Here is a 23,957-nt window from a genome sequence, read left to right as displayed (position 1 = left end):
TTTTTTTTTTTTGCCAAAAATACTTTTGGCAATAAATAAATAAATAAATAAATAAATAAATAAATCACCACTTCTTTCTTTCCTAAAGATGTTTTAAGCTAAATAAATAATTTTTCAAAAATCATTTTTGGCAAAATAAATAAATGACTTGGGCCATTGCTTTAGAAAGGTGACTATATATATGTATGTGTATATTTTTACTTTCTGCTGTACTCCGAGACAGTAATCTATAAGTTATATAGATTACAAATGCTTTAATTTGCAAACTGTGTTTTTGATATTATGTATCGTCAAAGTTACGGGCATATGCTTAGACTTAAAGAAAATACACAAATACACTTTTGAGGTTTAACCCTTCTTATGAAGAACATGTTTTTTAAACAACAGGAACGGTTTACGGTATTATGTTGATTTAGACGAGCATTTTCGTCTAAATCGAAAATGGGGTGGAGTATGTTGGAGGGTGTAACATTTAACTTGGTCGGAGCGGCAGAAGTGTGACTGAAGGTGCGTGAGTGTCACATGTCACCATAAACAAGCGACTGTTTGACACCTCCGCTTCAACCCTCAGAGAGACGCTCCCAGGTCAGCAGCTGTCTCCGGACCGGTGGAGGAATTTGGGCGGCCATGGCGAATGATGACAGCCGGGACACTTTGGAGTCGTGGCTCAGTAAGTTAAAAATAAAGCGAGAAAGGGTTAAGTTGTGGTTTTCAGCTACTCGTTTGCAGAAGAGACAGAGCTCTTAGCTTGCATCTCGTCACTTACCTCCCTCTAACTGTAGCTGTTGAACGTCATCCTAACCGTCAGCATTTGAGCTCTGGGATCCTACTAGCTCATTTTATGTACTGGTTTAATGCTCGGTCGTGTTTGGCTATTTTTACATTAGTTTAATTTGTTAAAAAATTAGTCTTGGTACAAACTTTTAGCTTCAACAGGAAGTTGTTGAGGTCCCGCGCGTGCCCGAGATGCGCTCCAGCGGTTTTGTCTGTGCCCGACTGTGCGCGAGCTCTAACAAATTAAATTATTAATTTAATATCTGGTGACAAGAAATCCACTCAAAGTGTTTTCAGTAATTTCCTGCACTTGTGCATAGGTAAGCACAGCTTACAGAGTAAACAAACCATATTTACCGTAACTAAATACACTTAGTGAAGAAATTCATGAATGCCTTCATTCAGTCCTCAGATTAAAATATCTAGATAGAAACTGAACTTGGTTTGAGAAACAGAGGGATTTTTTCAGTTCATTTGATTCAGTTCTGTTTATTTAAATCGAACGAACACTCAAAACACTTTACAAAAATGAGTGAATCTTTATTCATAAACAAAAATGTCAAAACATACAGTTTCTATTAACATGGACAGAATCACATTCACAGGCATACTTAGCAGTCAAGTTTAGTTTATCATACCAAAGCAGTAAAAATTTGTCTAACTGATTCAGCCGTTAACTTTGCCGCAATCCCTCATAATAAGCAAGCCTGTGGCAAGAAGCAAAAAGGAACAACTGTGTTTTAACAGGAAGAACCCTTCAGTGGACAGGCCCAGTATAAACTGTCATCCTTTGCCTTAATTTTGTCATGTAAACAGTACTGGATTAAAAGTTCTCCCAAAACGTAAGACTATTTATGAATAAGCTCACTTAAATGCCTCTGATTTGATGGGTGGTTTTGGGTCATGGTGCCCTTTGGATAGCGTTTCTGTTGAACTCCTCCTTAAACGGCAGTATAAGACAAGACTGCAAACAGAAATCACCTCTGAAAGCTGGAATCTGGTAGAAAGTATATTTTACTTTGAACGTAATGCTCCTGTTCATTATTCCTGTTCAATAGACTAAATAAACAATCAATTGATTCCATTAAGCTTAAAAAAAAAGATTTGGAGCATATTGTCGTAATATTTCAAACACACTTGTCAACATCCAGAGGAATACCACCGATCCATTTTCTTTTTCTGATATCGATACAGATATCTGAGGTTTAGTATCGGCAGATGCAGAAAAACAGAGCTGGACTGGCTTAAAATGTTTCTCTTTTTTTAAAACACAGACATAAAGGTACTGAATTACACATTTATTTGATAACTCTACACCAGTACAGCACACTTATAGTTGATACACTAATAGCTTAACAAGCTTGGTCTAACATTTTGCACAGTTTATTTTTAATTTGTTAAAATAAACTTCAACAGACCTTCTATCAAATGGCTCAGAAAGTGTAATTAGGAAATCTAAATATAATGTAGAATAAATAATACAGCGTGATGTCGCTCCGTTTTTTTTTTTATATATATATATCAAGACAGAAACATGTATCAATATGGGACCAGTGTGTTGCTACCTAATGGCCTATTTCGCATGTCAAAGTTTCATTGGACAACTTGGAATCTCACATTGCCTTCCAAAGTCCTAAAGGTCACAGTAAATAGATCAAATTGAATCTAATATTTCACGGCAGCTTTTATCTGTTTCACTCGGGCTGAACATTAGAAAATCTTGCGATAGTATTGGTTAATATTGTGATGACAATATCGGTTTAGATATGCTTATTTTCGCCTTTCCTCTCTTTCTCATTTGTGCTTTCTTCACTCTGACCTTCAGCACTTTGGGCAATGTCATTTGTTGTCTGGTGGGAACCTGTGCTACCATGAGCCGTTGTTCAGCTGGGTAAATATTTCTTTAGCATGAAAATTGCAAGTTCACAATTGTGATATATTAGCCAACAATTATTGCACTCCAAACAGTTGTTTGCAGTTTGAATACTGCACTCTCTGATCCTGCGATCATGATATATTTGCGTTATATTGTGCCTTATGTTTGACAGTAAACTTGTTTTTTCATGTCTTTTTTTGTTGCTCGCTTTGACATTGTGATGAGCTACAATCTCTGATTGAGTTTGAAGGTTTTGATTTTGGACTAAATGCATGTTGTTCTTGCAAAAGACAAACTTGGTAGAGATTTACAAAGATCTGCTGTGGTTCCCTGCCTTGGTGGGAACCACAGCAAGCTAAGCTAAGCATTCTCTTAGCTTAAGATGATAGTTTGCATTTTTCTTGGCATGGTGCCTTCATCTCTCATAACATATAGCTAGGGTTTTCTGAATTTCTCATGTTAATATCATGTTTTTTAGTTTTTTATTTGCTTATAAAGGTGTTTTCCCTGTATCTCCACTAACTTTGACAGACTTTTTCTTTGTCCTCTTTGCAATTCAATGCGGCATGGGTGCTGTGACATGAACACAAATCACTAACAGGAAATTTATGGTCGATTTTTGTTGCTGATTTGTCAATTACAACAGACACATTTTTTGTTTAGTTTTTTTCTCTCCAAAAATACAGCTTCCTGATTATTCGTGCACACTTTTACTTCCTCAAACGCTGCTTTTCTGAGTTTTTGATTTAAGAAAATTGAATAAGCTCTGTTTGGTTAAGGCATTTTTAGTTAGCTTTATTAAGTAAATAATAATAATTTATTAAGAATGACCACAGGACCTTCTTGCTGCAAGGCAACAACTCTACCAACTGTGCCACTGTGCAGCCCGTCTGACAGGGAAGATGGAAAAAGTTTAGAAGAATCAAGAGAATCGGCTACAGCAAATCAGAGTATTAAACAAGAAAGCTAGCACAAACCTTTCCCGGTTGAAATCATGATGATTATCCGTTTTCCATCTGGTGAAACGAGTGCACTAACAGATAGAACACCACTTAAAGAATTTTGCCGTAAAACACATCTGTTTGTCTTTTATGCTCAGTAAGTTGTCATCTGTTTGTATTTAACTCACTTATTTTGTATAATTTGATCAGACAAGGCTACGGATCCACATAATCAGGAGGACAGATGGGACTGCATCGAAGGTTTCTACAAGCTGGTCATCCAAGAGACCGATGGGTAAGCGGTTTTCTTTATCTCACATTTTTAAAACTAGCCTCAGAGGGTCTCCTCTCTGCTGGTTTTAGGCACCAGCTTGAGTTTTGAGGGCAGACCAGTTGCTTTTGGTGGTTATTTCATCACCACCAAGGCATTGGGGAAACGGTTGCTTCACAGGTTTTGACCATAGTTTCTGTTGCACCACTTAGACGTAGTGCAACTGTCAAAAGATGGGGAACTCTTCTCACAATGCTAATTCAGAGACTTTTCCTGTCTTTTAGGAATTTAGATCCCACTTCTCTTTTGCATATCACAATTTCTGAGCACAGAGTTGCTACGTGACCAGCTCACTTGTTTCAATGCGATGTCATGTTTTATTTGTATATTTTTTCAGGCCTCAGATAGCTCTGCGTCTTCTTGCCCATAAAGTCCAGTCCCCGCAGGAGAAGGAGGCTCTGCAGGCGCTCACTGTTAGTACTCAAACTCTTTACTCAGATTAGTAGGCTTGCAATTATTCATCCCACAGGCAGATTTACAGTAATTAAAAAATATATATATATATATATTTCAGCAAATGTTTAAAAGCGTTTGATTGCTCTGATGCCAATAAATGCTTCTAAAAAGGTTATCAGTAAGCGCATAAATACTTATTGACATTCAGATTTCTTTAAAATGAAAATAAAAACTGAAGAAAAAAATTGCAATTATGTCTTTAGTGGAACTGCCTCTGTCAGTAACAAACTTTTAGAATTTGTTTATTAATTCAACCAAAATCTGCCAAATTTGTCTTTCTTTTGATACTTTGTAGCATGTTTTCATACCAAAACAGGTATTTATCTTTGCCAAATTCCTATTTTTAAAAATTCCTTTGTTTATTTTATTTAAATGTAAATTCTTCCCCTTTTAATATCTAAACAAACTGGTCCTGTTTGGTTTATATAGTGTTCATCTGTTTAAATAGTGGACCGTTTTAGACTTCATGCTGCATTTTTAAAGTTTCTTTAAAAGACGTGCTCACTTCACTTAGAGAACAGTTGTCTTTGTGTTAACCGTAGGGGAGGGAGCGTGGTCTTGTGAGTAAAATGTGTCATTTCACAATTTCACCACATGAAAATGTGAGACATCGGCGATTAAATCTGCAGTCAGACCCACTGTGAAATCTATACAGGGCTTCAGTCAGTAAGTTGCCATGAAATGCAACATTTCAAGGGTCATATGCTTCATATCATCTGACATGTAAGGGGTGGTTAACCGCTAGTTAGCGATGAACAATAAACTGATTCATCTCTTGTTTTTTTCTGTTTCATTTTCAATGTTCTTGTCTTATTTTTTTTTTTGGTGTTTTCCAGGTTCTGGAGGCATGCATGAACAACTGTGGGAGGAGGTTCCACAGCGAGGCTGCCAAGTTTCGCTTTCTAAATGAGCTTATTAAAATCTTAACACCAAAGGTACCACTTGCCACAGACTTATCTATCAGTATTGAAATCAACTATGATTCACGTTATGAATCCTAATTTCTGTGATAAGCCGCCTGTGATATCTGATATATATGTATATTTCTTTAGAATTCTCTTGCTAAGAATTTATCAGATGCAAGTTCTGCAGCAGCATGCATTTCTTTTTATTTAAGCTGCTTTATTGGTACTATGAGCTTTGAAGATTTAGACAAGGAGTTCTTAACACCATATTTGGCCATTTAAGTAGCAAGATTTGCTTTCGATTATTTTGTTTACCTTTAAAGCACCTGAAAAAAAAATATATTTAATCCTTGTTTTAAACATGGTGTGGTCTGCTTTGTTTTTTTTTTAACTTCCTTACATATGAAGGTCTTTCCACAATGCAAACTCCAAGTACATACCAAGTAAATTGTAAAATTAAATTCAGTGTCCTGAAAAGCAATTCACAACCCTTTAAATGTTTCACATTAAATTCAAAAATGTTAGCTGGCATTTCATGCTGGAGTCTAATACAAAGTAAAGCATAACTGTGAAAAGGAGCATTCAACTGCTTTTATTTGGATACCCTGTCAGACGTCATCCAAGCATATCTATAAAAATATCAAGTTTCTCCATCTCTTCCTCTGCCACTCCTGCTGTCTAAAGAAACACACCTCTCCCGGTCAAAAACAACCAGTCAGCGCCAGGAGGAGGGTCTTAGTGCTGTCAGCCACCTCGTGAATGCGCTACTAAATGCGCTGATGGTGAAGAAACGTTACAGGAAAATCATTTATCCGGTATCGTTTGCTTAACGGCCATGCTAACTAGTTTTACCATTCACTACAGGCTCTACTCTCATGGGAGAAGCTGTATCGTAGTACCGGGGCTTGATTGACAGCAGTTTACTTGTGTTTAAATTGATTTGATGTTCTGAAACAGTAGGTCAAAATGGCAGACAAGAGATCCATGGTAACTCGGGAGGAGCTGCACTTCACAAATCTGGCTTTTCTGAAGGAGTTGCATGAAATTGACAAGCAAAATGTAATTGCAAATAGATGACAGGTTGGATCTTTATTTTACTTTGTTTCTTTGTACAGTATTTTGGCACCTGGAGTCCACAGAAAGTTAAAGACAGAGTGACAGAGGTCCTCTATGGCTGGACCCTGTGGCTCAAAGAAGAACCAAAGATTCAGGAAGCGTACAACATGCTGAAAAAACAAGGTGACTCAGAACACAAACACACAGGAAATCACTACACTAGGATCGCTGGCTCAAAAAACAAAAAAAACAAACTTCATTTAAATAGGAGAAAAAGCTTTACTTTTTCTCCTATATTAGGTATCGTAAAGACAGACCCGAAACTACCAGACACACTAATCATGGCTCCTCCCCCTCAAAGAACCACAGAATCTGTTTTTGATCAGGAGGATAAAGCCAAGGTCAGCGTCTGACAATGTATAGTTATATGCCTTTTGAATGTCCATGTAGCTAATATGTCTGTCCTTTATCAGCTCCTAGCAAGATTATTGAAAAGTGGCCGCCCAGAAGACCTGGAAACGGCCAACAGGCTCATTAAAAGCACAATGAAAGAGGTGAGGAGTGAGGTGGTGCTGCTGGCTGCCTTGATGATTGTCTGAACTGATTGTTATCGACGTGTGTTTATAGGAGCAGGAAAGGGCTGAGAAAGTGGCAAAGCGCGAGTCAACTCTAGCGGAGGTGGAAAGCAGCACTAAGCAGCTCAGAGAGCTACTAGAGCAGCAAATAGTGGCTGGAACGTCATTACAGCCCAGCGACGACGTGAAGGTACGCTTGAGGACCTGGTCAAGATTTCAGTCCGGATACAGATGGAAAGGCAAAGGAGCTCAGTTTTTTTTTATTCAGTTTATTTGTCAAATATATAAAAAAAAAACACACAAAGTTTACAAAGTTACACGCTGTAGCTTTAAGTTGTTTTTTTTCCCATACAAACATGTAGCCAGAGCACTGCAGTCTCATGATATCACTGTGTGATCTGTCAGTGTTCCAGCATCTTGTGATTTCAAGAATGTTTTGGATTTTATCATTTTTCTAACGACCATAAATATTTGGAAGTATTGGGGTCAGGTGTCTGCCCAGGAAGTTAATTTATCTTCCTCTAGTAAAGCATGGGATTTTGATTTCATTTTTTTCTGTGTGTTCTTTTGGCCAGTCACAGCAACAAATTTTGCTGGATATAATTTGTCCCAGTGGTTATCGCGATAAACGATAGAATCATTGTTTTAAGACCATTTTTAAGTAATAAATGGCACAATAATGCATTCTCAAAGATCAATAAACTTTTAAAGTCTAATGAATGCTTAACTCTCAAACTGGAAAATATCCAAAATAAATAAACAAAACAAAGGAAACGACAAATAGAATAAATTGTGATGTTTCTATAACCAGAATTATCAAAAAAAAATGTCTAGTTGAGACCAAAGCACCAGACTGAAGACTTTTATCATGCAGTTTTTTCTCTCTTTCATGTGTAGAAAGAGAGAAGAGAGAAAAACAATAAAGTCATGCAAATGGAAATTACTCAGCTCATTTTAATTTATCATGTGATTAATTGATTTATTGCTGAATGTGACAAGCATAGTATTCCTTGATTTTTCCTTCCTTGCTGCATTCCTTCTTTCTTTCGTTATGCCCTTCCTTCCTTTCATCCTCTCCTTGTTCTTTCTTTCTTTTCTTTGTCCTTTCTTTATTTCCTTACTTTTGTCCTACCTCCCTTGCTTCCTTCCTCCTGTTTTTCGTTCCTTCCCAGTGTTGGATGTTATTTCTTTTGTATACAACATGACTTTCAGTGTCTGTCCTGCATCGGTCTCTCTCCCTATGTATAGCTCTGCTGCCTGTAACATTAAATCTCTGTGATAAACTAGGAGCTCTATGAGCGATGTGACCGACTGCGGCCCAGCTTGTTCAGGCTGGCCAGCGACACGACGGATGACGACGCGGCTCTAGCGCAGATCCTGGCTGCGAATGACGAGCTGACCCTGGCGGTGAATGCCTACAAAGACGTGATGGCGAGAGGAACATGTAACTTGGGAAGACCAAGAAGTAAAAGTGAAGAAGTGACAAGCCAAAGCATGAGTAAGACCTGATTTGGTGTCTATTGTCTTTTGGCTCTGTCTTTGTTGCATATCTACAGACGTCCTTTGGATGTTTGTTCAGGTTCGACGAACCGCAGAAAGATTAAGAGCTACCATCTCATCGACCTATCAGCTCTGGACTCTCCACAGACCCAAAGGAAAGCTGATTCATCGTCTCAGTTTGAATCTTCTTCGCCTGTTTTCCACTCTCATTTGGAGGACAGCTTTTTTCCAGCACCAGAGCAGGACTTTGGTAAGATGTCACTTGAAGCATTTGTTGCAATATATCAATGATTAGGAAGACAGTTCCTTATTCATAGTCATGTTGTGTAAATTACAGAGTTTGCTGATTTAGACACGAAGCAAATCCAGCAGAATCCAAAGTCATATTATGAGGAACTAATGCAGGTGAAATCTCAATATAAGTCTAAAGATAAAGATTTAAGCATATCTTTTTATTATTATAAGATGGCATAACAAAAATGTTTGCTCTTATTTCTTAGATTGACAAAGGCTTTCAGATGACTAATGGTAATCAGAATGGAGGGAGAGAAATTTTCCTGAGAGCCCGTGGATGTGAAGGAAACAATGATTCATCAGACGGAACAAATACCTGGTAAGAAAAGACTGTTATCATTGTTGATAGAAACTCCTAAGGAGTCCTGTTTTATTTTAAGAGAAACAGGGTCAACCAAAAACATAGTGTCCTCAGTCAGAGGCATCTTCAAATGTGCTGTAATACAGACCTTAGAAGAACCTTGGATAATATGAGTTACAACAACATTTAATATCCCTTTGGGATCAATAACAATTTTTTAAATTGAACTTTGAATACAAAGCGAATTGGCGTTTCCTATAAGCCAAATGTCTCATTTTCAGTTTTATAATATTAATTTTAAAAATGATTATGGAACTAGTTAACAAATAGCATGGAAAGATAAAAGTGTATACCGTATAAACAAAATGAGTAATTTCACTCACACTATCACATGCTCTGCTTTGATTTTTCCTGTTACTGTTTGTGCTATCAGGTCAAACTCCCCGACTAAGCAGTTTCCTGGATTGGAATCCTTTAAACAACCAAATGGAGACTTTGGATCACCGCTCATACTGCAGGAGAGCCGCCATCCGTCTCCATCGCTGAAGGACATCTTTGTTCCTTTAGAAAGTATCAGATCCAGTACGTCTCCTCCGGTTTACACAGTTTGCAGCTAAGAATGAAAAATCTCCAAAGAGCCTAGGGTTTAAACGTGTAAATGATCTTATCTTCCTCCTGAATACAAAGCGAAGCAACGCAGATGGCTCTATCGTTATTTACAAAATCCAAAACGTAAAAAGATCGTGAAAAACATCAGAATTAATTTCTTTTGCCATTACAATATTTGCTTAGTTTCTTCAGTAACTTACAAACTCAGTTTTTGTATTTCTGAATTTTTTCATCTGTTTTTTTTTTGTTTTTTTTCTTATGTGTTGTAGGTCAGTTGGAGCCAATCACGTTGTACAACACGGCTGGGATCCACGTGTCCCTCCATTTTGCCAAAGACTGTCCGTCAGGTCATCCAGGTGTGGCGGTGGCCGTCATGTCCGCAGTGAACACATCTGCACTCGACGTGAAGGATTTTGTGTTTCAAGTCGCCGTCCCTAAGGTAAAAAAAATAAAACGGGTCACACTGTTATATCCAAAATGATGATGGGGGTCTATCAACTTAAAGACTTGTAGTTTTTATTGAGTTAATTCTTAGTCGTTACTTCATTGTTGAGTCTTTAAAGCTGCTGTGACATAGTTCCTTATCTTGCCATGTTTGTTCGGTTAATTTAGGTGAGTATAAATTAGGGTTGTCAATTTTGCCACATGCAATTAATCAGAAAAATTTATTGTGTTAATTTTACATAATGCAGATTAATCAGACTACCTGTTTTGATCTTAAAGCCTCTCTGTCTTGCGGAGGGTTACCTAATTTACTGCAGCGCTCTGTGACACAACAGCGAAACGTGAAAGTTTTCCGTGACAGCAACAAATGAAAGTTTTTCAACTTTCTTCTTATTGTGTCTTTTGTCTTACAATCGTCCAAATTCAGTTTTTTTTTAAGCACACACTGCACAATGTACTGCAATGGTACAAGGACTGGATAAATAAATGCAGCAAAAGTCTTAAAACTGCCTCTAATATATTTTTTTTGTTTTGTTTTGACCTACTTCTTTTTGGTCATCCATATTCTAGTGTTCGTTCCTAAACTGAGAACATTGCTGATTGTGACGTTAACTCTGACTTCAGAGCATGCTGGTGAAGCTTCAGCCGGCCTCCCAGACTCGGCTTCCTCCGTACAACCCTCTGCTGCCTCCACCTGCAGTCTCACAAGTCCTGCTGTTAGCCAATCCTGAAAGTGTGAGTAGAAAAGAGTCTGCTTGTTTCTGCTTGTGCACACCCAAAGTATACAAATTAGGATTTCATGCTTATTTTTCTAACCTGTCTGTAAATTATATCTTTAGTAAAAGTATGCAAATGAAATAGAAGAGCAGAAATAACCTTTATTGTGACTCAGTGGGGAAATGGTTGATTTGCGCTCAAGAAGCCTGGATGTTTGAGTTGTATCAAAAGTATAGCTGCGTTTCCAATACAAATTAAGCAAATTTATTTTGCAAGGGGTTTGAATGATTTGTATCTCATAAAATCCTGTCCTATTGTCACTTTTCAACCAATATTTTTCTTGTGTGTGAATTTATATGATTATAACATGGCTGTTTTTTTAAAGTATTATTCTTTTTTCTGTTCTTTCAGCGTAAAGTTCGGCTACGCTACAAGCTGACCCTGACGCACGGTGACCAGCAGCTCGTCGAAGCAGGAGAGATCGAGACCTTTCCTAACTGGACGATTTTGACTGGACAAAAATAGAAATAAAAAATAAATAAATAAATACACAAACTCAAGAATCTCACTCTGCTGGAGCTATAATGCAAACAGTGTAGGCAAAAGGAGCAAAATGAACTAACTGGGAAGATAACAAAGCCACTAAAGTGAGGGTGAGGTTCATGTGGAATAAAGCAATGTAGCAGCGATGAATTTTCAACTGTTTAGTGCTTCAGTTCTCAGGTGTTAAAGGTACAGTCACTGCTTTTTGTTATGTTAAAAACACAAAAACGTTCTGTTGAAGACAATCTGTTGCTTCCTATTCACCTGTATTGTAGGAATTTTATATTTTTATTAGATTGATATAAATTAAAACAAATAATCTGTAGTTCACCTGTAATGCAGTCCACTGACCACAAGAGGGCGCGTTTCAGTTCACAGGCTGCGGCAAAACCTCACTCACAGAGTTTTATTAGTCTTAGGAATGTCTATGCCTAATGCTTGATGAACATTAGACCTCTTTGTAAACAAGTCTGGAATAAAATTCAACCATCAATATTTATTAGGCAATAATAGATAATTATTGAAGCTGTTTTAAAATTTAAAAATGCCTTAATTCTTGCTATTATGAGCTCTATGGGCTTTTTATCCAGCTGGGAATTCTTCTGTTACTGCTGTGACTGTGGCTACATGTTCTGACCTGATCTTATGATATACAAATTACTGGTTACAGATGTGCACATTAAAACTTTTTCATTTCCCTACTTTACAAAAAAAAGATTAAAGTGTATTTACTGAGGAAATTGGATGTTTCATAATGGTGGGAAAGTATGTTATTTTCTTGTCATTTGGTCCGTAAAACCTTATAAAATTAGTATTTAAGAAATTAAGAGTTAAGAAAATTTTGAAAAAAAAAGAAAGAAAATGAGGTGAAACTGTGAAATTCTGTAATTGTGTCAGAACTGGTAATTATTGCAATTCTTACCCATGTGGAAACTAAATTCTTTTTTTTTTTTTTTTTTTTTTTACTTTTGAAAATTTTTGCAGCCAAACCACAACACTGTTGTCATCATCACGGTAGTATTATCTTATTGGCAATCGCATATATTTTGAAGCTGAAATTTGCCAATGAAAAGGCAGTGGTTTTATAAACAAAAAGATCCGTGCATTGTTTTTCTTCTATAAACTTTAGATTATTAGTAAAAGCATAATATGCTATCAGTTGTTTTATTATTGAATGTTTTTTTTTGTCCGATGTAGTCTGATATTGTAACAAAATTTTCAAATTCATTCTTTATAGTCTTTTAACATTGATATAAAGCTTGCCTTTTTAAATTTTTTTATCCAAAATCTCTGATATTCGTCTCATTTTATTGAATCATTTGACCATTTCAAAGAAACTGCAGCAAACATCAGATGCCAATGTATGCTGATATATTGCATACAGGAAGGTCGCAAAGTATTTCAAAAATATTGTGCAGTACTTTTGCTGTATAAATAGTGCTTTATAAATAAATTGACATTGACATTAACAATGAAAAGAAAACCTTCTAGAGATATAATATCTAATAAATTCTCTTAGATTTGTATATTACAAAGTCAAGTAAAGTCAACGCTCATTGTCAGAGCCGGCTCAAGACATATGCAAGTTAAGCAGCTTCTGGGCTGCAAGAGCACCAAGCTTGCATAATGTTATATATGTATACAGATATATAAAATAACATTGAATAATACAAACTAAATGCTATTACACATGGAAAAACAATTTCTAAATTATTTTTAGAGTTGTTACACTAATACTAGGTTAATCTCTTCCTGATGTTGGCAGCAGGTGTTACTTTCAAATAATTAAAATAATATGGCATATTTAAATACCACTCTGAATTTAAATTTTTTGTTTTTAGATCGCTACTCCTCAGGTTTAAAAAAAACGGCCATAATAACACTGCCAGTGTTACACTGGTATGATGTACGTTGATTACATCTGGCGTGACATGTTGGAATTGGGGGGCCCAAATGAAAATCTGCTTAGGGCCTCAAAAAGACTTGGGCTGGCCCTGCTTATTTATAAATGTAAATTTAAGAGTAGAAGAAAAGTTTCATTTATTTCCGAATAATCTGTGTGTGGTCCCTTATATAATGCAACTTTTGACCGACAATATGAATAAAGTATTATTCAGCTTTTTTATTTGTTTTATTTTATTTTTTAACTAAAATTATTAACAGAAATTATATAGGACCCAAAGAGCCTCACGAGGCTCCGCGTCCCATGCTGTGAGGAACGTGGTGACAAACCGGAAGTGTTTGTCGAACAGTTAAAAGCCACTTGACAAAGCCTAGCTGAGGTTAGCCGTCAGCCCCGGTTCCGTCGTTCTGCAGGGATGGAGGTTACACGACAAAGTAAGCAGACAGCCCGCCTTTGGTTTTAGTTCTATCCTTTTGTTGCTTACCATGAAACCCATAGCACATAACATACTCTGCTTCTTTGCAGAGTATGTGTATGCCATAGATAAAAACCGAAATCGCAGTATATGTGTTTCAGCTTGTAGCTAGCTTGCTAGGTAGCATCACTGCCTAAATGTGCTCAGCTGCCTGCTAACCCCCATAGACCTCTGCCTTTTAAACGTTAACCCACTTTATGTTTCCCCAGATTTTAAAGACTGTTTAAGCACAGTGTACAGCGCCATAGAGGAGGCTGACTTTCTTGCCATCGATGGAGAATTTTCAGGTTACTGTCTCCGCATTTTCTGGCTAAAACGTAATTACAAGAAGCCACCACGATATGTGTGAAATTACGGTTTTTCTTTCAGGTATAAGCGACGGTCCTAATGTCAGTGCATTGACCAACGGGCTGGATACACCTGAAGAGAGATACACGAAGCTGAAAAAGGTCATTTAAAACCCTGTTTCTGAAGAGAACTGTGCTGTAAACATGTCTGGTTGACATTGAGGGTTTTTTTTTTTTTTAAATTATTAATAAAATTTTTGTGCAACGTTTTGTTTTTACCCACCAGCATTCCATGGACTTTCTCATGTTCCAGTTTGGCTTGTGTACATTCAGATACGACTCTGCCAAGTCGAAGTGAGTGTCTTCTTCTGCATAAATACACACTTATAGATCACACAGACAACATCTGGGACAGATTATGTTGGTAGTCTGCTAAACAAATGCAGTGTTTTCCTTTTGTTTTAGCATATAAGTATAGTATATGAAATGTGTTTGACTGTATCAAGCATAGTGCAGCAGAAAAAAAAAAAGTCGATATGAAAGTTTATCCATCTATCTAATTGCTGCCACTCTGCATATCCATTCATGAAGCTTTATATCTGTTTACTGACCCATCTGTCCATCAGTATGATATTTAATGTCTTATAAAGTTATAAAGGGACTGACATCCTTGGATGTTTGAGTCCTCATAAGTACGGAATTGTGACTTTTGGGTGTTTTTATCTACCGTTTGCTGTCGTTTTTATTGAGGCTGTCAATTTTTTGTGTAGCCATGCCCACACACCTCCTTATTCTATATAAACTTTTTTTTTTATTATTCTGCTCTTTCTGCAGGTACATTACGAAGCCTTTTAACTTTTATGTTTTCCCGAAACCATTCAGTCGGACGTCTCCTGACATAAAGTTCATCTGTCAAGTAAGCGCGACTTTTCTGTTGTTGGGGCTCTTGTAGCTTCGATGTCTGTAAATGGCTTTTCTGTTCGTCACTGATGTTTTCTCTCTTTTTTTTTCTTTTTTTTGAAATGAAAAATTCATATGTGGTGCTTTCTTTTGCTATTTCAGAGTTCCAGCATTGACTTCCTGGCGAGCCAGGGATTTGACTTCAACAAGGTGTTTGGTCATGGTAAAAACAGCACTTTATTTTTTTTTATGAACAAAATTATATTTTCTATTGACTATAAATGTTTGACCTTTTAAAACTTAGGAAAAACCCAACAACTTGCTAATCAGAAAAGTTCAAAGGTTTTTCCAAAATTAAGCTACTGCTGTTTAGTCTTCTTAAAGAATCTTCATATATTTATATATTTCATATTTTTGAGATGGGGATGAATGAAAGTCTCAATTCAGTACAAAGCAGATGTTTACTCTAAACATGTCACTCTGATGCTAGCTTCTTAGCTGTTTTTATATTTTAAGAAGCCTGTAATGTTTTTCACTGAACTCAAATAAAAAAAAAAAACTTAAAATGCTCACTTTATTGTTGTCTTTGATATAGTATATAACACCTTTTTATTTGAATTAAGACCATTTGTGGTAGATTATTGATTAAAAATGGGTGTTGTACAGTGGTGGAGTTCTTGGCATGGTTGACTTGCAACAAAAATTGGGTTTTGAACTCTGACCTTGTGTCCTTTGGCTTTGGTGCGTGGAGTTTTCCATTTCTCCTGTGTATGCGAATCGTCTCACCGTTCAAACACACGACAGTTTCTTACTAAACACTGCTTCGACTCTGAGCACAAAACATAATTCGACTAAAGCGTCTGCAAAACGTTCTTTCCTCCTCTTATTTGGATTAAAGCAAACGATTATCCAACAAGTTCCCTCAATACAGAGGGAACTTTGATGCCACAGAATCCCCTTTCAGGAGAGTTTGGCTGCCGATGGTTATGGTAGCCGCAAATCGGAAGTTTCCTGTGCGGTATTAAACGGGTTTTCTCTGCGTTCTCAGGAATCCCGTACCTAAATCAAGACGAGGAAGCTCAGCTGAGAGAGCAGACGGAGGAACGGAGAAACCAGCACGCCAACGGTCTCGGGACGCCTTCCTTTATCTCCCCGTCATCCTCCAAAGTCCCTGCACACGTACCAGACGAACAGAAAGACTTCATCAACAAAGTGGTGTAAGTGGAGCTGCTCTGGAGATCGCCTTGTTGATGTATGGGTGAAAACTGGATGAAACATGAAAAGTCACTGCACCAGTTTGGCAGTCTTTGATATTTAAAACTAAAATCTAATCAGTGCTTATATGGTAAGTTTTTCAGCCGTATCATCCAGCCCTACTTTTGACAATAACTCACAAAACGCAGTATAAGTTGGGGATCCTTCTATGACCTTTTGAACTTTGTGGGAAGATGTTATCTAAAGTCTTTCCCATCTGTCTTTCTGTCCATTTCTGTGCATTTTTAAGTCAGAGAGAAAGTCGAGAGGCTTTTCAACGGAAACGAGAAAACTCTGAACTTGGACCCATGTACAGGGTAATGTTTCCTCTTTTCTCTAAAAGTCATTCCTATCCTTTTTTAAAAAAAATTATATTAATGTATATATTTTCCTTCTCAGATTCCAGAGAAAGCTGATATACCAGACACTGAGCTGGAAGTGAGCGCCACTGAACACGCTTTAACATTTCTTTATTGCCTCTTCATAGAAAATTGACATTTATCTTGTCTTGACATCACAGGTTTCCCAAAGGCCTTCATGTAGAAACATTGGAAACAGAAAAGGTACGCATACATCAGATTTTTTCTTTTTTCTTCCATTTTCATGCCTTGTGGATGCAAGTTGCTGACTCGGCTGGTCGTGTCTGCAGAAGGAGCGCTTCATTCAGATCAGTAAAGTTGACGAGGAGGAGAGGAAGAGGAGGGAGCAACAGAAACTGGAGAAGGAGCAGGTGAGTTTATTATTATGGTTATTGTATCGTTTATTATGCATCATTTTTTCTTAGAATAAATATTGTCATAATAAATTCCAATTAAGTGTTTGTTTTTTTTTAAAAAGTGTATTTTTTTCTGTAGTAGTTTTAATGGGTTTTTTTTTTCTTACTGTTCAAATGAGGACATTAATAAATGTGAAAATTATATTGTGATAAACCTTTAAGTTGCCCATATCGCCCACCCCTAACATGAGATGCTTAGTTTTCTGTATTGGTGTGGAAACCTTGATGCCGTCTCATTAATATAAATGCTACGAGGAACAAGTTGCTTTTCTCACAGGTCTCTGTCCTGCATTTCTCCTCTTTCCCCACCAGGAGGAGCTCAATAACGCTGTTGGCTTCTCCAGGGTTATCCATGCCATTTCTAAATCTGTGAGTCACTCCTTTCACTTCATCACATACAAACCTGGTGCTTAATGGCAGTTTTAAGTATATCATATCGTTTAATTGTCTAAAATTTATTTTCTTTATAAGAAGAAATCATTGCTATGACATATTTCAGTTAAAGTTTTGAACCCCCGCTCTCCCAAAACTGTCTGCATTGTTGTTGTTTTTTCCTATTTTCGTCACTGTTTTAGTATCAGTAAACCTCAATAAATGTGAAAATAGGATTAAATGCAGTTGGTGTGTGTAGTTTAGTGACAGAAATCAGGTTTTATGTGACTGGTGTTATAAAGAAGTGTATTATAACTTGTCATACAGTCTCAGCCATATGTAAAGTTACCTAAAAGTAACATAAATAGTTATCGTTACTTTTGTTATCACAATAGTAGTACAAAACATCGTGATAAAGCTTTAAGTCCATATCGCCTACCCTTAGTTTTAAAAGGAAGAATGCAGAGTTTTTCTGTAATGTTTGGGTTAATAATATGGTTTGCGGTTCTGACTCGCAGGGTAAACTGGTGGTTGGCCACAATATGCTTCTGGATGTGATGCACACCATCCACCAGTTCTACTGTCCGCTGCCAGAGGTAAAAATCGATCCTTCTTCCATTCCTGTTGTATGAATTGTTTTAACTTCTAACCTGTCTGGTTATGTCCCTACTCTTTTCTTAAGGACCTTCAAGACTTTAAAGAAGTTGCAATGTGTGTTTTCCCAAGGTAATGTTTCTTTTAAGAAAATATGCACTTCTGTCTTAAACTACTTAGTTTTTACTAGGGCTGGATGATAAATCAGTAACGATAAATATCATGATAGAAGCGTGATCAGTCTCGATAGATTCACTGAACTCCAATCCAGAACTGCACAGCATTCTGGGAGATGTAAGCAACCCAAACCTTTCACGGCGAGCTGAACAAGGGATCGACTAACTCACTCACTCTTTGGTTACCTGGCAGCAACTTTAGTAACTTGTGGTTACCTAAAAACAACCTGTTGTGCAGCAGCAGTTTCAGTTAACTGGATAAAAATAAAAAATGTTTTGGAGAGAAAACTGAGTAAAACACCTCCGGCTTGGCAGGATGTCAGATTTTTAAAACTAGACATGCACAATAACTTTATTCTTTAAAAAAAATAATAAAGTTTTCTCCAGTTATACTGATATAACCTGAACTCGAGTGCTTGATTTTATATATAAAAAAACATAAACAACTAAACGCCACCAAACATGTTATGGTGCTATTATTCTTCATGATATTGGACTGATAAGAATGATGTCATAATGTATGGTGCCGACGGTTATCGTCCACCTCTATTTAAAACAAAAAACTAATTGATAAGTATTTCATATTGGTTGATAATTATTTCGTGGTACATTTTTTTCCAGTCATATCATCCAGCCCTAATGTTTTGATAGTTTTTTTTGTTTTTTTTCTTTGTATGTTTTGGATGATTTATCAATTGCTTTTTATCCACTTGTAGACTTCTAGACACAAAGCTGATGGCCTCCACTCAGCCATTTAAGGTAAAATCCAACCTCACCTCTCTATTCTGATTCTGTCAGCCGTGATGAATCTGTTTTCTGAGCAAAGATCTTTCGTCTGTCCAACAGGAGCTGATCAACAACACGTCTCTGGCAGAGCTCGAAAAACAAGTGAAAGAAACTCCGTTCAAGCCACCGCAAGTTGGTGAGTCAGTCCACTGGGAAGTGTCTGAAATGCCTAGTCATGACCCCAAAAGTCAACCGCTGGATGTTTCTCCTCCTCCGTCGTCGATAGAAACCGCCGAGGGGTTCCCTAGCTACGACACGGCCCAGGAGCAGCTCCACGAGGCCGGATACGACGCTTACATCACCGGCCTGTGTTTCATCTCCATGGCCAACCACCTGGGTAAAACAACCAATTTCAGTTCTACTTTTGGTTGCATGTGGGTTTTCTTTCCATTTTAGTTATTAGTTTTGGTTGGTTTTATTATAGATATTTAAAATGCCTTCTAGTTCCAGTGTGAACTAGCCTTTGAGATGGTAAATTTGCTTTATTATGGCAATACCTTTACATTACTTGAAAATGTCTGGAAACAGCAATAGTATCGTTTTATCGCAATAATTTCAGGAACAATTTATTGTCAAATGATGACAAGCCTATTGATACTAGATGGTCTGTAAACTGAACTATTTGTATTTGCATTTTAAACGCACTTAAATTTTCTCTACTTTCTGTTGCAGGTTCTTTCCTGATGCCGCCGATATCTTACATCTCCCCCCGATCGAAACTAGTTGAACCTTTCTTCAACAAGTAAGCGCTTTTGTTTGCTTTTTTTATTAAATGCACAAGATCACGTTTTCTTGTTTTACAACTTTATTTTTTTTTATTTTTTACTTACTTAGGCTCTTTCTGATGCGGATTATCGACATACCCTACCTCAACATCACCGGACCAGATTGTAAGTAAACTATCGAAACACAACTTTAATTTCTTTATTCTTTTTCTATTGTGGATACAGCTGTAAGTATTTGGTAGGATGTTTTTGAGGAGGTGGGTGTAGGAGGGAAAAACTAGAGTGGAGTTGATGTCCAATCACTGGGAAAAAAACTGCAAGACATTGCCAATCATTTGATGATTGCAGTCCCCCCCACTTTAGGGTTTTTAGATTCTGGCCTTTAAATAGCATTGGTGTCAGTGTGAAAGTTGCTTTAGCGATGTAAGGTATTTTTAAAAATTAGATTTTCTAAATGAACCGTTCTCAAATCCTTAACTCCTTTTTTTTAATTTTCCTTCAACAGTGCAGCCGAAGAGAGACCATGTCCTGTACGTGACCTTCCCCAAGGAGTGGAAGACGAGTGACCTCTACCAGCTCTTCAGTGCCTTTGGTAAGGCATCAGAAAATGGATGTATTCTGCTTTTAATCCGATACTACTCTGTTGATGCTGCTTTTGTTGTTTGTCGTACGCACCCAGGTAACATCCAGGTGTCGTGGATAGACGACACCTCAGCCTTTGTCTCTCTAAGTCAGACGGACCAGGTGCAGATCGGTAAGTCTCGCGCAGTCGGGCCGGGGGCCGGAGAGATGGACTGCCGTTGGGTGTTAACAGGAGCTCTGTTCCACCAGCTATGAACACCAGCCGCTACGCAGAGAGCTACAAGATCCAGACGTACGCAGACTACATCCAGGGGAAACAGCAGGAGAAGGAGAAGCTCGGCCAGCCAGCTAAAACCTGGGGGGATGACAGCTGGGTGAAGCCTCACTACCCGTCCTCCACTACGTCTGCTGGGTTTGGGTTCTCCAGGTGGGGCTGCAAGCGGCTTTCTCCACACACATCATTCAGTGTTTTTTTTGTTTGTTTTTTTTTTTCCCTTCCTGGATTGTAGCTTGTGGTGCACACACGTTTTTAGTTTGAGATTTTCTGATTTTGTTCCAGGAGGAAACGCAGCATCAGTCCCACTCAGGGGGAGCAGGGAGGCGACGACGGCGCATGTGGGGATGGCTGGAACCACTACTCATTCCCAGACGGCACTGGCAGCAAAAAGATCAGATATGATGGTGTGTGAGAGAATATGCATGTATTTATATGGGCAGGACAGATGGGGTTGTTCTTAGGGGGACAGGATGGTTGAATAATCTGTTATTCAACCATCATATAGATGATATTCTACCAATAGGTACTTTGAAAAAAGTTCTTCCTTGGAAATGTGGACTGGATGCTGACATTAGGATTGGAGACGTCTTGTGCTAACTGCAAAATGTTTAGCGTTGGGATGTTGTTTTAGGGTTGAATAGCTTTGCTAATAGGCCATGTCCTTTAACACAACTTGAACACCAAAGTCTTTTTTTCAGTGTCCAACCTGATTGTTTTCTGATCGTTTTTTGTTAGTGGATATCACTTGTGCGTCAGATCTATGGGCGTACCAGAAGAATATAAAGGTTCAAGCTGGAACCGTTGTGTGATTTTAAAAAATAATTTTATTGCAACTTTATTTTTTTTTTACATGTAAAATCTATGTAATTGGCTAACTAAAATTAATTTGCTAGTATTGGCCCTAAAAAACAAATAGGCTAATTTTGACAGAGCATATCAGATGTTGAGATTTATATATATATATATAAATAATATTTGGATTAAGTAGGACAGTTTATTCAAGGATAAAAAATTTTCTGCTGTTAAAACAAAATCTCACCAAGTATTTTTGTCTAATTCCTTGTGCAAATATTTTGGTACACTTAAAATAAGACTAAACTAACTTACAAGTAACTTTTCAACAAAAATGAGATTTTTTTAACTCAGTAATTCTTTAATATCAATGAAAAAAATACTTGTTTCACTTGCAGATTATTTCACTTATAATATGGAAAAAATGTGTTTTAGGTGAAATAATCTGCCAGTGGAATTAGCACTTTTAAAGTTACTTGTAAATTAGTTTTGTCTTAATTAAAGTGTACTAAGATATTTGCACAAGACGCTAAACAATAATGCTTGGTGAGATTTTGTGGGTTTTTTCAGTGTTCCGACTAGGGAAATGTAGCAAGTCAAGCCTGGCTCTCCTTTCCTTAAAGGTGTTCTTAGCTCACTTAATGCCGGGTCTTACACCAGTAACGAATGCAGTGTATTGATTCCTGATCTAAGCTCGTCTGCACCGTCTCTCCCTCCAGATGTTGGCGGGCAGGCGAGCGTTGAAGCTGTGGAGAGCAAGACATCAGAAGGCTGGCTGAAGATGACGTAGGTGGAGGGACAACTTCTCTGTGCTGTCCAGGTTCTCTCTGCTGTTGCTTTATGTTTCGTTTTCTCCTGCAGAAATTCTTCATATTTGGCCGAACCAAGTCCAGTCCCAGATGCTAAAAGTCCAGAAGGTGCCGACTCGGGCAGCTATGCTGATGGGACGGCTACGTGGCACCAAACCCCAAAAGTTCCAGGAAGGAAAGGTCAAAAAAGCAAGAAGAAGAAATCTGACGGTGAGTTATTCACTGCTGTGGTTACCTGAAGAGGCGGGGTTGGTGGTTTTGTTCATGGTACATGTTCTGAGTTGAAGTGTAAGGGGTATGGGATCTGATGACCAGGGCTTTCCTCCTTGCAGACTGGTTGTTGGGTCGATTCGTCAACGACCGGAAGCAATTAGCTTTTCTTTTAAAAGAATCTATAGGCTCATTTTTCACTTACTGTAAATAACTTTTCTTCCAATAAAACATTTATAGTGCGCTACAAACTAAAATATAAACATTTTGGAAAAATGTATAAATTATATTTAAAATACCACTTGCTGCTTTGCAAAAACAAATAAAATGAATCTCTTATTTAATATATTCGTATATGATATATAGGATTTTATTACTTGATTGTGCTATAAAATTATAGTAGTTGGCTGGAAAACACGATGCATAAAATTTGACACTCAAATTGTGGGAATTAAAAAGGTTCAGATTTTTCAATGAAATTTTTCTTTTCTTTTTTTCTAACTTGAGACTGTCTCCATCTTTGGTTCCAGCGTCAGATTCTACAACCTCCCTGTTCGAAGTCCCAGAAGTCTGGTAGAGCAGGCTTCTGGGCCGGCCTCTCCTCCTCAACACTTGGTGCACGCTACTCCAGGGTCATAAAGCACAGAGTGCTGCATGCCCCACCTTCATGCTCTCATTCAGCACTTACGGATAAAGTGTCCAAAGCTACCAGCTGAGACATTTAACACAAGTTTTGAAAGCAAAAAAAAAAAAAAACAACAAAAATATAATAAGCCATAACAGCAGCTGCCATATTCTGATCTTATACCAGAGGAGCAGGCACCTCCTCAGAAATGACTATGTATATCTCAAACATGTATAAAGTGCAGAGTTTCACTTATTCACTGATGTGTTCAGACTGCAATCTGCCTCCACAGCCATTTGGCACTTTGAATGCATTCATAAATTTTATTGAGAGATGTCTCTAATCAGTCTTATATTTTTTTCTTTTTTTGCGAGTGAATTTTTTGTGCTTGTGTGAGAGAGTGTCCCATTTTCCCAGTGTTTGTATTCCTGCAAGTTGTTTTCCTAAGAGATAGAAATGCCATTTAATAAATCCCATCAGGATTATTTAGAGTTTTAACACAGTCTGACTTTTTGTTGTTTTTTTTTTTCCTCATTTTAAGAAAATTGTCTTCTTCCTTAGTTTTATCAGACAAATGTGAGCTTATAATTGAGATTGTGATATTTATTGTTGGTGGCATTTTCACCCTTCATGAAAGGTGCTCTTTATTTTTTTTTGTACATAACTTTTTTTTTTTTTCATTTGTGTTCAATGTTTTGTAACTGTCAACCTGCAACAATGTCAAAGTATGCTGTCAGCACAAAAAGATGTACAATTTAAAACATTTTTGTATGAGTTTAAAAATCCTTAAATTTCCTTTTAAAAGAAAAAAGAGGAAAAATTAAAGAATGTTTCTTAGTAATTGTTTCTGTTAGCATTTTTTTCTACCTTGGAACATTTTTTTTTCTTTTAAGGTTTAAAACAATGTCTTTTTTTTACAAATACAATCACTTCAGTTTTTTATTTTTATTTCACAATAAAAATTGCCTAAACCTTTTTAATGTCCATTAAATAAAAAAAATCATGATTTTTTTTTTTAATTAAGCTATTTAAAACATAGCTGATGTATTAATTACTATTGTTTTAAAACGGCCTTTGACAGGCCTTCTGTATT

At 37.2% G+C, this 23,957-nt stretch overlaps 2 protein-coding genes across 2 annotated transcripts; both read left to right on the top strand.

Moving 5' to 3' along the window:
* The first annotated feature begins 482 nt into the window (after nucleotides 1-482).
* LOC106959233 (ADP-ribosylation factor-binding protein GGA2-like) lies at nucleotides 483-12,475 on the top strand. The gene is made up of 16 exons (XM_015051665.1): nucleotides 483-670; nucleotides 3,802-3,886; nucleotides 4,260-4,335; nucleotides 5,215-5,313; nucleotides 6,399-6,522; nucleotides 6,640-6,740; nucleotides 6,813-6,893; nucleotides 6,967-7,104; nucleotides 8,202-8,412; nucleotides 8,494-8,664; nucleotides 8,752-8,819; nucleotides 8,915-9,027; nucleotides 9,443-9,591; nucleotides 9,888-10,057; nucleotides 10,687-10,797; nucleotides 11,191-12,475. The coding sequence occupies exons 1-16, from the start codon at nucleotides 628-630 to the stop codon at nucleotides 11,302-11,304; spliced, it is 1,854 nt and encodes a 617-aa protein (XP_014907151.1). The 5' UTR covers nucleotides 483-627; the 3' UTR covers nucleotides 11,305-12,475.
* A 1,073-nt stretch (nucleotides 12,476-13,548) lies between these two features.
* Nucleotides 13,549-22,994, top strand: parn (poly(A)-specific ribonuclease (deadenylation nuclease)). The gene is made up of 26 exons (XM_015051655.1): nucleotides 13,549-13,659; nucleotides 13,910-13,987; nucleotides 14,070-14,149; nucleotides 14,274-14,341; nucleotides 14,822-14,903; nucleotides 15,050-15,110; nucleotides 15,936-16,104; nucleotides 16,396-16,458; nucleotides 16,541-16,579; nucleotides 16,662-16,704; nucleotides 16,791-16,871; nucleotides 17,229-17,285; nucleotides 17,807-17,884; nucleotides 17,971-18,014; nucleotides 18,775-18,817; nucleotides 18,905-18,980; nucleotides 19,071-19,181; nucleotides 19,517-19,586; nucleotides 19,679-19,734; nucleotides 20,075-20,161; nucleotides 20,249-20,323; nucleotides 20,401-20,578; nucleotides 20,711-20,832; nucleotides 21,940-22,006; nucleotides 22,082-22,239; nucleotides 22,770-22,994. The coding sequence occupies exons 1-26, from the start codon at nucleotides 13,641-13,643 to the stop codon at nucleotides 22,814-22,816; spliced, it is 2,052 nt and encodes a 683-aa protein (XP_014907141.1). The 5' UTR covers nucleotides 13,549-13,640; the 3' UTR covers nucleotides 22,817-22,994.
* The last annotated feature ends 963 nt before the right edge of the window (nucleotides 22,995-23,957 follow it).

Source organism: Poecilia latipinna, unplaced genomic scaffold, assembly GCF_001443285.1.
Source record: "Poecilia latipinna isolate Pla-1442-1.1 unplaced genomic scaffold, P_latipinna-1.0 Scaffold1057, whole genome shotgun sequence".
Classification (NCBI taxonomy): domain Eukaryota; kingdom Metazoa; phylum Chordata; class Actinopteri; order Cyprinodontiformes; family Poeciliidae; genus Poecilia; species Poecilia latipinna.
Note: the sequence above shows the minus strand (reverse complement) of the source record. Positions and strands in the feature narration are given on the sequence as shown.